A 12702-nucleotide genomic window follows, 5' to 3' on the forward strand; every position below is an offset into this window, starting at 1 on the left:
TCAAGGTGTCCCTATCTTCCTCATAGGGAATTCTTACTTTAGTTGTAGAAAACAATCCTGCAAGTATTGATTTCTATGTCACACCTGAGGGAACGAAAAGAAACCAAGACTTTGCTATCCTGAACATTAGAGAGAAATGCTAAATATTTATAATGAAGTGTTATTATCTCAATGGAAGAAACAGACATACTAACATGAAAAAACACATTTTATTGCACTTAAGTTATAAGAAAATAAAATTTCTAAGTGAATCAAACCATAGACACAATCCCTTTAAAGGTTGTTTTCCTCCATCATGTCAGGTTGTTACATAACTAAAATTAACCAACTTGAATCTGATTGTTTTAAATCAGACTATAAATAAAACAAACAAAAAAATAAACAGGAGGAGGAAAAAAGATGCCTAGGATACAGTGTTAAACCACTTTCACAGTTCAGCTTGAGTTGTGGCTCTTGGAGAATGAGGCAAACCATTTGACTTTCATTCATTTCGTTTGTTTGCATGTGACGCCTTTACTACAAAAACTGAATAGTTTCTGCTTTGTCAGTTACTCACAGCAATAAAACTGTAACAGTTGTTTTCCCAAATACTGTAGAACACTAAGACTGACCAGCAATTTTATTTTGTATATTTTAAAAAATATTTTGTCAGTTTTATTATGTATGTTCATTCCATTCACCACAGCCCTCAAAAAGAAAAGTTTCTCCAGAGAACAGGCAGTAAAAGCTCTGCTCCAAGGAATGTATTTTAATTTTTGCCCAGATAAAAGAAAATAAGCTTTGCACACACTCTCAATTCTTTACTTGCAGGCAAACTTCACTCTTTATTATCTGAAACTCTCCCATTCTCAGCCTCTTAGAGGCACAGATGGTTCAAGTTTCAGTGGCAAAAAGTCTTTTTTCCGTAACCAAACTAGAGCAAATTTGGAATTCAGTCTGGGACTAAAACGTCACAGCAGAAAAAAAATAAAAAAAAATAATTTGCTTTTTTCTTTCTTTCATTTAGCAGCATAAATAAGTTTGGCCACTGGGAGTACAGTACAGGGGTGGGACAACAATCCCATATTTGAAGACCTACTTCTAGCACCAGCATCAAGAATTAAATCCATCTCAGGACTCACAGAACCCAGGACAACTTGCCACCTTTGAGCAACATATGCATTGCAGAGTGTATATGGAAGCAACAGTAAATAGATTAACAGAGGCTAATACTGTGATTGATTGACATTGGCAATGGTTGGCAAAGAAAAAAAGCTTTTCATGATAACTATACAAAAACAATTCACAGTAATTTTTTTTTTTTTTAGCTTTTCCACTCCAGAAAAATGACTTTTTGTTGCAGATGCTCTCTAATCAGAAAGTCAACCAGTACTTGTTTTGATGTTATTGCAGCTCCTTTCTAGATTTCAGTGGTAAAAGAACAGGCTAGCAGAATCTGTAACAACGTTTCAGCACTAACACTGTCCAATGACCACTGGAGAAGAAAATAAAGAAATAATTGCACCTGGTTTGATTTAGAAAGTCTCATTTTGCAAAGCCGCCCTCAGTCAAAAGTGAAGCCTTTTATGTGATGAGACAGCAGATGCCTCTCTTGTCAGTTACGGTTTGTCATCTCTTCCTCTTTTCCTTCTTAGTCTGTAGGTCTTTTCAATCTGTTGCCCCAAGCCAACATCCTGCACCACTGAGAACAAGGGATTTTTTTCTTTTTTCATTTTTTTTTTCTTTTTTTGGCAGGGGGAAGGGCAGGGAGTATATCGTCTACACATTTGGACAAATTCATCTTTTCTGCTGTTCACTTCATGTCCACATCAAAGTCCAGCACCAGCAGCTTGGTTTCTTCAGTCCCATTCCGACTCCCAACTGCACACACCAGCTTTGTGTTTGAGGCTCTGATCCGCCACACAACGCCCCCACTCCCCCCACTCTCCAATGTAACTAGGTTTCGAATAAATTCACCCGTTTTCAAGTCCCATAGTTTTACAGTTCCATCATCTGAGCTGGTAATTACAAAGTTCTTGTTGAACTGTAAACAGGTCACAGCACTCTGATGCTTGTTGGGACCTAGGCAAAACCAGAGGAATTTAATTACCAGTTAGAAATCATGGCTATGGGTTACTTACATTGTAATCTATAGACTTCTACATTAAGGCATGCAAAACCACAATATTTAAAATGCTGCACATTTAGAGACCTTATTCTAAGTATTTTAGGATCAACATGGATATAAGAAAATCTGGTAGCTATTGGTAACGGAAACATTAACTTTCTAGAGCTTGCTCTCTCGGGAAGCTTGGCTAGCTACCAGTCACATGTTTTATTTTCTAGTTACATGAATGAGAGCTTTTCTTCGTGATGATGTGGCCAGTATGGCTTCATATATTTACCTGATGGACAACTGAACATAAGAGGTCTACTCCCCCACCAGGATGAATTCACCAGCCAAAGGCAAAGGCTAAATAATGGACATTATTCCAAAACATTGAGGAAAAGACAAAATTAGTGAGTACAAAGCTACAATGTTACCCACTAGGTGGCCTTACTGAAAACACACCTTCCAAGGGCTATGACCAATAAAAAGAAGAAGTTTGTTAACATGGTTGTACCTCATCTAATATTAGTGATTGTCACATGAGTTTCTTTCTTTGTTTTAATGAGGAACTTCCTATCCCAGTTAAGCAAGTGGTTAAGGATCTAAGTTAGGACAAAGGAATTTTCCATGAGATTAGAGATGCCCCTGCCCCCCAAGTAAATTTTAAACCTGGAGTAAAACTTCAAAATAGAATGATGATTACTCAAAAAAAAAAAAAAAAGTTGCTTGTGTGTAATACAGTCAACATCTTTCTTCATACTGTTCTAAGGACAGGTAGTTAACTGTACATGCAGAAAGTGATTAAATTATTTTATATTTAAAACAATTTTTTAAATCTAGCCTAGTTCTGTAAGTCAGAGCAGAAATATTCATTTTGGTGATACTAAAAGTCCATGCTTCTCTTTTGAGTAACAATTTCATTTTGTAACGTCCACTAAAGGGGCAGTCAATATTTACCTTGCAATGTTTGTAAACACTGTCCTGTTTTGATATCCCAGATTTTAACTGTAGAATCTGCATTCCCAGAGACAAGGATATTGTCTTTGAGTTCCATTCCACTTGTTAACGACTGATGCCCTGTTAACGTGTGAATGCAATTCCCTGTCTCCACATCCCAAACTCGGATTGATGTATCAAGAGATCCACTCACCACATGGATGCCATCAAACTGTAACAGACATGGTTTATTAGACTAAAAGTATGGATATTCTTGATTCAATTATTGACCTTAATCCTAATGGGAAGGGCATGGAAAACAGGTAATTCCAGGAACAAAATGTTAACAATACAATCCAGCAACTATACAGTGCATGATCTCTGAACTTCTAAGAGAAATGCTAATTTCTCATATCCAGTGGCTTCAAACTAGTTGCAGAAACAACTTAAAATGAACAACATTTTCAAGTCATCTGGCCACACGTGGCATCTATGGACCAAGTATTATTCAGTGAGGATTGCCATTTAAGTTTTATTTTCAAGCAGAAAGCTGAAACTACTGACCTAGCTTGTGATAAAGGGTGTGCTTATCAGCACCTAAAGCATGAAAAGGGCTAGATATCTTTCACAATGTTCAAAATAAGTTCCATTGAAAACTGTATGTAAAAGTTTAAGGAAATCTGCTAATTAGGAAATGTCCTAAAGAGATACTTAAATATATATGAAATTAGAAGGGGTAGCATTTTGATAACAAAAGCATGTTATATAGTACCTATTCTCTAGCTTCTCAGCTATATCAAAGGGCAATAAATATTTATTGATACCCAGAAGATATACAATAATGCTGCTATTTCTTTTTTAAAATAAATGGTTTATTTTTATATTCATTAAGGTTCTGAGCATATCACAAAACAAAACAAAAAACAGTGTAGGCAATTCACTCTTCCAAAATCATCACCTTTTCTAATTTAGTAAATCCCTTTGTTATTATATATGTCAATAGTTTCATGACGTGGCCAGTATTCTATCAATTAAATAATAAATATCCTAAAAAAAGAATTGTTAGCACTGGGTCTATGCACTAATTTGCTGACCACTAGGAAGGTTGGGCAATCCTACTTCCGTAGTGATACTGCCTCGGAAACCCAAGGAGGGGTTGCTATGAGTTGGGGCCAACTCGACAGCAAAACAACAACAACAATGGGCAGTAAACTGGTAGGTAAAACTATGTAATAGAAAATATTTTTAAATTGAAAATGCTGCTTTTCAGAAAATAAGACAAGGCCTAATTTTAAACTTGTTATTAACCTCAAAATTTGGCAATGTGAAATGTAAACAAAAAAATCCATTTTGTCAAATTTACTTTTATGCCTACAACCAATGACCCGGGGATGGTAGAGCAGTTTTATGCAAAAATACTACAATTCCACTTCAAACAGAGATAGAATCATAATTACATGGTCCATCAACCTTTAGCTATCAAGGCAAAGGAGCAACTTTGGCCAAATTAATCCTCTGCTAAAGAGTTCATTAAAATCCAGGTTATTCTCCTATGAGAATATCTAACAATTAATTAATGTAGAAAAATTTAGGGACTCTAAGTTTCAGGTTCTAACACAAATATTTACATTTGAGAGGGAAATGGATTGGAAAAAACTGAAACCATTAAAAAATCCATTTACATAATTTCAAAATTTATGTTTTTTTCATAACAAATTTTAAAGTATATATAAACCATAGGATAATTTGCTTAGTCTTTTTTTGGACTTCATTGGATCAGCCATTTGACAGTTTATGATGTACCAGTAGAGCATCTACAAGATGGGAGAGAGATAATCTCTTACCTGTAATGAATAGACTCGATTAGTATGCCCCTGCAACGTGTGTAGACAGGTCTCAGTCTCTGGATCCCACACCTTCACCATAAAATCATATGCTCCACTGACAACCCTCCTGCCATCATACTGAACACAGCGGACAGCTGCTACGTGACCCATCAAAACATGTAAACACTGGCCTGTCTCAATATCCCAAACCCTAAGAGTGGCATCTCTGGAACCACTAACAACTCTGTTGGGGGGGAACACAGAAAAGAATGTATTACAACTTCTAATAACACAAGAAAACACGATATATAAAATCAGTGATTTTTCAATCATTTTCTCCTCTTCTTAAATGGGAATACCTGTTTACAAAAAAATCCTATGTAAAATTCTGATATATAAACATAAAACAGTGAGGTTGCTCTGGTTGGGATGGAAAGCTGAGAGGCCTAGAATTCTGCCTGCTTGATTCTCCTAAATGTGAGGTATCCAACAACATCAGGGTTCTGTGGAACAGAGCTTTAAAATCACTTTATTTAGAGAAGGTGCTAAATATCTTCATTTTAGAAATAAATTGCTAATGTGAGCATATATATATAATGTTAATGGGAGAATTCTGTGTAGTATTAGCTTGAATAATTTAAATTTTCTTCTTTTTGCATTGTCACTTTTTAAAAATTTCAATTATAAACATATTTCTTTTGTGATTATGTAAAAATTCAATGAAGATTATTCAATAAAACAAATCAGAATTTAGAATTGAAATGGCTAAAAGATATGTGCTTTACATCATATGTTCTAGTAAAATAAACCAGTTTCAGAAATATCCTCAAACAATGAAGACTGGCTATACTCATAATACTTAAATTTATTCAAGGCTATGGGGACATTTAGATATATAGATTTTTAAAAAATACACATCTAGCAGCAAGAGAAATCCCTTAAAAATTTGGCAAACATTATTAAAACTATACTTTTTGGAAGACTAGAGTGATTCGAATACTACAATCATCTTTGGGTTGTAAAGCAGAACTGAAAACTCAGGTATTTTTATATCATTCCTAAAAGATAAAGAAAGGTTATGGTTCCCACATTTGAAAGAGAAGAAAATTAAAGCACTGAGTGATTTACATCAAAGAATAATGCAAAGTGAATGCAATACCTCTTGATACTTATCCCCAAAATTTTAACAGTAGAGCACATGGTTCAAAGTAGATTCAAATCACATTGGGAAAGCTAGTTTTCTTTGTATACTACTTATCTATTACAAAATATTTTTATTGGTTCTTAATAAAGAAAAATTTCAGTGGATCTTCCAGACTATGAGAGACTAGAAAGCAGCAGGACGTGGCAATCTACTTTTGAAAAAAAACTGGCCAGTGAAAATCTCATGAACAGCAGTGGAACACTGTCTGATGTAATGCCAGAAGATAAACATCTCAGGTGGGAAGCACTCATAATATGACTAGGGAAGAAGAGCTGCCTCTTCAAAGTAGAGTTGACCTTAATGATGTGGATAGTGTAAAGCTTTTTTCTTCATTTGCAGATGTGACAAGACTCAAAATGAGAAGAAACAGCTGCCAACACTCATTAGTAATTGGAATATGGAATGTACAAAGTATGAATCTAGGAAAATTGGAAGCTGTTGAAAATGAAATGAAATATGTGAAGATAGATATCCTACACAGAGTGAGCTCAAATGGATTGAAATTGGCCATTCTGAATTGGACAGTCATTGATCTACTATGCCAGGAATGACAAATTGAAAAGGAATGGTTTCACATTCATTGTCAAAAAGAACATTTCAAGATCATCCTGAAGTACAAAGCACTCAGTAACAGGATAATATCCATAGGCCTACAAGAAGAATAGATAATATGACTATTATTCAAATTTGTACACCAATCACTAATGCCAAAGATGAAAAAGTAGAAGATTTTTACCAACTTCTGCAATCTGAAATTGATCAAACATGCAATTAAGATGTACTACCACTGATAATTGGTGATTGGAATGCAAAAGTTGGAGATAAAAAACGATCAGTAGTTGGAAAATATGGCCTTAGTGACAGAAACAATGCTGGACGTCTCATGACAGAATTTTCTAAGACCAATGACATAGTCATTGGAAATACCCTTTTTCAACAACATAAATGGCAACTATACACACAGACCTCACAGTAATCAAATCAAATATACCTGTGGAAAGTAGTAACAGAGAAGTTCAATTGTGGTGGTTATGTTTTTGTGTCAACTTGGCTAGGCCTGGTTGAGTGGCTGGCAGCTGGATGTAGTATTCCCCATGATGGGGCTGGTAATCAACTCCACGGTGGAATCTATTGTGAGCAGCTGACTAGCTGCCTTTGGCTATGTGGTCTGTTTCCTGTATATAAAGAGAAACCTTGGGGATAGTAGCTAGCTTATGGCACTCTTGGACCCTGCATGTAGCCGTGTCATTGTTCAGCAGCCTAGCATGCTCTGCTGACCTTGGGACTTACAATGGACTTAAATTAATTGCCTGCCGTGTGGTTTGGTAACATTGGGACTGAGCCTTTTTACTTGTCGACCTTGGGTTTGTCAGCCTCAGCAGCCAGCAGCTGTCTGAGTGAAGAAATGCCTCTAGCTCCAGTGGGCTAGGAGCAGGAGGCAGAGCTGGACCACAAGGTGAAGGAGCTTTCACCCAGCCCCTAGAGCCTGGCACTTGGAACTTGTACTTAAAGCCTCCAAACTGTGAAAGAATAAACTCCTGTTTGTTAAGAGCATCCCATTTGTGGTATATTCTTGTCAGATTGGTACTAGGTAACCAGAACATTCAATATTATCAATCAGAACAAAGCCAGCGGCTAATTGTGGAATAGATCAACTGCTCAAATGCAAGTTCAAGGTGAAGGTAAATAATATTAAAACAAGTCCAAGAGAACAAAAGTACAACCCTAACTATATCTCACCTGAATTTATAGGCCATTTCAAGAACAGACTTGATGCACTAAACAGTAACAACCAAAGACCAGACAAGTTGTGGGATGACATCAAGGAGCTAATACATGAAAAAAGCAAAAGATCATTACAAAGACAGGAAAGAAGGAAAAGCCCACAATGACTGTGAGAAAAGTCTCTGAAGCCTATTCTTTTACAGAGGATAGCTAAAGCTAATGAAAGAAAATTATGAAATAAAAGAATTAAACAGAAAGTTTCCAAGGGCAGCTTGAGAACACAAAATAAAGTAATATAATGACATGTGTAAAGACCTGAAATTAGAAAATAAAAACAGAAGAACACATTTTGGCATTTCTCAAGTTCAAAGAACTGAAGAAAATCCAAGCCTTGAATTGCAATACTGAAGGTTTGTATGGGCAAAATGTTGAACAATGCAGGAAGCACTGAAAGGGATGGAAGAAATAAAAGAATCACTACTCTAAAAAGAAGTGGTTGGCATTCAACCATTCCAGGAGGTAGCAAATGATAAAGCACTGATAGCACTGAAGGAAGAAGTCCAAGATGCACTGGAGGAACTGGTGAAGAAACAAGGTTCCAGAATTTGACAGAAGACCAATTGAGATGTTTCAACAAACAGATGCAATGCTGGAAGTGCTTGCTCACTTACCTATTTGGAAGACAGCTACCTGGGAAAGTGACTGGAAGAGATGTGTATTTGTGCCCATTCCAAAGAAAGGTGATCCAACAGAATGCAGAAATGAATGATTAATATAATTAATATCACAATGCTGTTGAAGATAATTCAAAAACGGTTGCAGCAGTACATTGACAGGGAACATGCAGAAATGCAAGCTGGATTCAGAAGAGAATGTGGAATGAGAGACATCACTGCTGATGTTAGATGGATCTGGGTTGAAGGCAGAGAATACCAGAAAGATGTTCACCTGTGTTTTATTGACAATGCAATGGCATTAGACCATGTGGATCATAACAAACTATGGATAACACTACCAAGAGTGGCAATTCTAGAACACTTAATTGTGCTCATGCAGAAAAACAGAACAAGAGGTAATCAAACAGAACAAGGGAATACTGTGTGGTTTAAAATCAGAAAAAGTACATGTCAAGGTTGTATCTTTTCACCAAATTTATTCCATCTATATGCTGAGCATATAATCTGAGACTATATGAAGAATGTGACGTCGGGATTGAAGGAAGACTCATTAACAACCCTGATATGTAGATGACACAGGTTTGCTGAAAGCAAAGAGGAGTTCAATCACTTACTGATGAAAATTAAAGACTGCAGCCTTCAGTATGGATTATGCCTCAACATAAAGAAAAATAAAAATCCTCACAACTGGACCTATAAGTGACATAATGATAAAGGGAGAAAAGATTGAAATTGTCAAGCATTTCTTTGTAGTTGGATCCACAATCAATGCCCATGGAAGCAGCAGTCAAAAAAATCAAACAACCTATTGCAGTGAGCAAATCTGCTACAAAAGACCCTTTAAAGTGTTAAAGAGCAAAGATGTCATTTTGACGACTAAGGTGTGCCTGACCCAAGCATGGTGTTTTCAATCACTTCATATGCATGTGAAAGTTGGACAATGAATAAGGAAGACTAAAGAAGAATCAATGCAATTGAATTATTGTGTTGGTGAACAATACTGAACATACAGTTTACTGTAGAACAACAAAGAAATCAGTCTGGGATGAAGTACATGCAGCCAGAGTACTCCTTAGAAGTGAGGATGGCAAGACTGTCTCATGTACTTGGGACATGTTATCAGGTGGGAAACATCATTTACTGAGATCTAATGCCCAGGCATTGTGCTATATACTTTATAACATCTCATTTAATCCTTACAATAACCTTATGTTGTTGTTGTTGTTGTTGTTATTTGCCGTTGAGTCGGCCCCAACTCATAGCGACCCCTCCTTGGGTTTCCGAGGCAGTATCACTACGGAAGTAGGATTGCCCAACCTTCCTTCCGAGGAGTGAAGAGGTGGGTATTATCTACATCTTAGAAGATGGGACCTTTTTTGAAAGTATAGGCAGTCCCTGGGTTACCAACGAGATCAGTTTCTAACTGTGTCTTTAATAATTTGTAGGTCAGAACAGGTACATAAAGTTTATATTTAGCCTTACTTTTATGCAAGAAAAAGGAGCTCTGGTGGTGCAGTGTCTAAGGCCTTTGACTACTAACCAGAAAGTTGGTGGCTCAAACCCACCAGCCACTCTGCAGACGGATGACTGGGCAATCTAGTTCTATAAAGATGTACCGCCTTGGAAACCCAGTGGGGGGTCACTATGAATTGGAATTGACTCAATGGCAGTGGGTTTGGTTTGGTTTTTGTGCAAGAAAAGGAGCTCTGGTGGCATTGTAGTTAAGGTATTGGGCTGCTAATCAAAATGTCAGTGGCTTGAACCCAGATGAGGTTAAAGATGAGAGAGTCTGCTTCTGTAAAGATTTACAGGCTTGGAAATCCTATGGGACAGTTCCACTTTGTCTCATAGGGTCATTTTGAGTTGGAATAGACTTGAAGACAGAGGTGAATGAGCGCAAGAAGAGGCTGGAAGACTTCAATGATGTAAAAGCTGTATGTGTAGCAAGGGAAGGTGACTGTGATGAAGAATTTGTTGCAGGTAAGGGTTGGTTCAATCACATCACAATGATAACACATTTACATAAACAAAACAGTGCTGCCTTGCACTAAAATGGTGACATTCTACTTAAAGAAGGTGGCCGACTATACTGCTTTGAATGTGTGTGGCTTTTCATGGTCTTGCCAATAATCCAGTTTTGTATCAGGTGCCTGAAAGGGCTAACTACACCTCTTCTGAGTCTCCCATTCCTGTGCTTTGGCCTATAATTCTTCCCATGCCATTAACCGTGACAAATCACCCAAATTGTAAAAGTTCAAGTCTATTCCCACCATGACAGGAACAGTTCAAAATGGTTTGAAACTCTACTTAAAGGGCATGTAAGAGTTGTCTGTAAGTCGGATGTTCATAACCTGGGAACTGCCTGTACACTAGGTTAAAATGATTATCACAGCAGGTGTTATGAGGGATTAAAAGCATTCAACACAAAGTTCCTACCCACAAGGTCATGTGTGAATGTATGTGAGTGAGTGGGGAATGTTCAAATGAAATAGAAATGACATTTGTAGGGAGTATGATGAAAAATGGTTCAGTAGAAAGAAGAGGGCTTTACAGGAGAAGAGAAAAAAGCAAAGGCACTGAGAAGAAAAGCACCAGCAGTCTGGTTTGACTGAAAGCATTTTGAAAACAGGACTGAGGATTTTGTTCTTAATTTGGTAGGCAACAGAAGGCTCCCCAAAACTGCAGAATAGAAGAGTGATAAAACAATAATTATAGGAGGGTTTTCTGTCAGCTGTGTAAAAGGTGAGAAGACCAAGGTTGAAAGCTTAGTCAATAGTTCAGGTGACAAGCAATGAGAGAATAAATTAAAACCCACAAGCTTTTGTATAAATATAGGGGTTGTGTTGGAGTGGGGGTAAAGTAGTTGGTAATCAAAAGGGTCAGAGGCTTAAAGACTGAATTTAAACCAACAGAATTTGACTATATAAAAAAGATTTCTGTTTGATGATGATGAGTTATCAAAGATGTAGAACAATAAAATAAGGTGTCATTCAAGATTAGGAAGTAGAGAGCTGCAAGGTGATGCCAACACTATCAAATGGGATGCAAATTTGACAAAAACCCCCAACTTTAAGCCAATTATCTATATTTTCCTAAAACAGAAACATCTGAAATTTAATAAAGTCTCATTTAAGACCTTATTATCATAAATTGAACTCTAAACAGTTGTTGTTGTTAGGTGCCATAGAGTCATCTCCGACTCACAGTGACTGTATGTACAACTGAATGAAACACTGCCTGGTCCTGCACCAGCCTTACAATACTTGCTATACCTGAGCCCACCATTGCAGCCACTGTGTCAACAACCCATGTCGTTGAAGGCCTTCCCCTTTTTCACTGACCCTCCACTTTACCAAGCGTGATACCCTTTCTCCAGGGAATGGTCCCTTCTGACAATGTGACCAAAATAGGTCAGACAAAGTCTACAAAGTCTCTAAACAGAGAGACCTCAAATTTACTAGCAACAGAGAAATAATTTCCAAACACAATGAAATCTCCCCTTACCTTTTTTCATGGAGATGCATACAACGCACAGTAGAAGTATGCCCATATAAGGTGTGTATACATTCTCCAGTCTCTGCATTCCACACTTTGAGAGTTCTATCTGTAGATCCACTAATGATGATATTGTCTCTCATCTGTGATGACCATACTCCACCTGTATGTCCCACTAATGTTCTCAGACACTGGAAAAACACTTAAGATGATTACTTTTGGGTAGAAAGGAAAATAATTTAAATAGCATTTTAACAGGCATTAAAATTTGGAGTAAAGATATTTACTCAATTTTATTGCTTGGCACATCAGAAAATAATTTTGCACATCAATATAACATCATCAATATAACATGATCCCATCACTGTTTATTGCTCTGTTAATTCAGTAGCATTATATACACAAATAGTGGAGGAACGAGTATGTAGAAAGCAAACATTTCTCATTAAAGTATGACAGCTATAGCCGGACTTCTCTGATGAAAGAAAACTAAAATCCAAGTTGGTTTCTTCCATGGAAATAGATTCAATGAAAGAATGCCAATAGTGTTGGGTGTGGCTACATACCACATTTCATCTGAATCTGCCCCAAGGCAGTAGTTAGGAGGCAGCCAAGCTACTTCTAGACAAGTAAAGACAGACATTAAAACCCTGAAATAAATCTAAAACTAATATTACACCATGGAAATATGAAACTGCTTTTAAAAATTTTAACATCTGACTTGGAATATTTAGAAGATTCTCGCCCAAA

The 12702-nt window shown here is 36.9% G+C and overlaps 1 protein-coding gene across 1 annotated transcript in view; it reads right to left on the reverse strand.

Annotated features, from left to right (window-relative positions):
* Window positions 1-1792: 1792 nt before the first annotated feature.
* Window positions 1793-12702, reverse strand: part of FBXW7 (F-box and WD repeat domain containing 7) — a 122682-nt gene continuing 111772 nt past the window's right edge. Inside the window, exons 8-11 of the mRNA XM_007956171.2 lie at window positions 11962-12143; window positions 4870-5095; window positions 3047-3257; window positions 1793-2061 (exon numbers count right to left, since the gene is read on the reverse strand). Of these exons, the coding sequence (XP_007954362.1) occupies window positions 1793-2061; window positions 3047-3257; window positions 4870-5095; window positions 11962-12143 (888 nt within the window). The remainder of the gene's footprint in view (window positions 2062-3046; window positions 3258-4869; window positions 5096-11961; window positions 12144-12702) is intronic.

The sequence above is a fragment of the Orycteropus afer genome, unplaced genomic scaffold (genome assembly GCF_000298275.1).
Source record: "Orycteropus afer afer isolate SDZICR_OR568_19922 unplaced genomic scaffold, OryAfe1.0 scaffold00578, whole genome shotgun sequence".
Lineage (NCBI taxonomy): Eukaryota > Metazoa > Chordata > Mammalia > Tubulidentata > Orycteropodidae > Orycteropus > Orycteropus afer.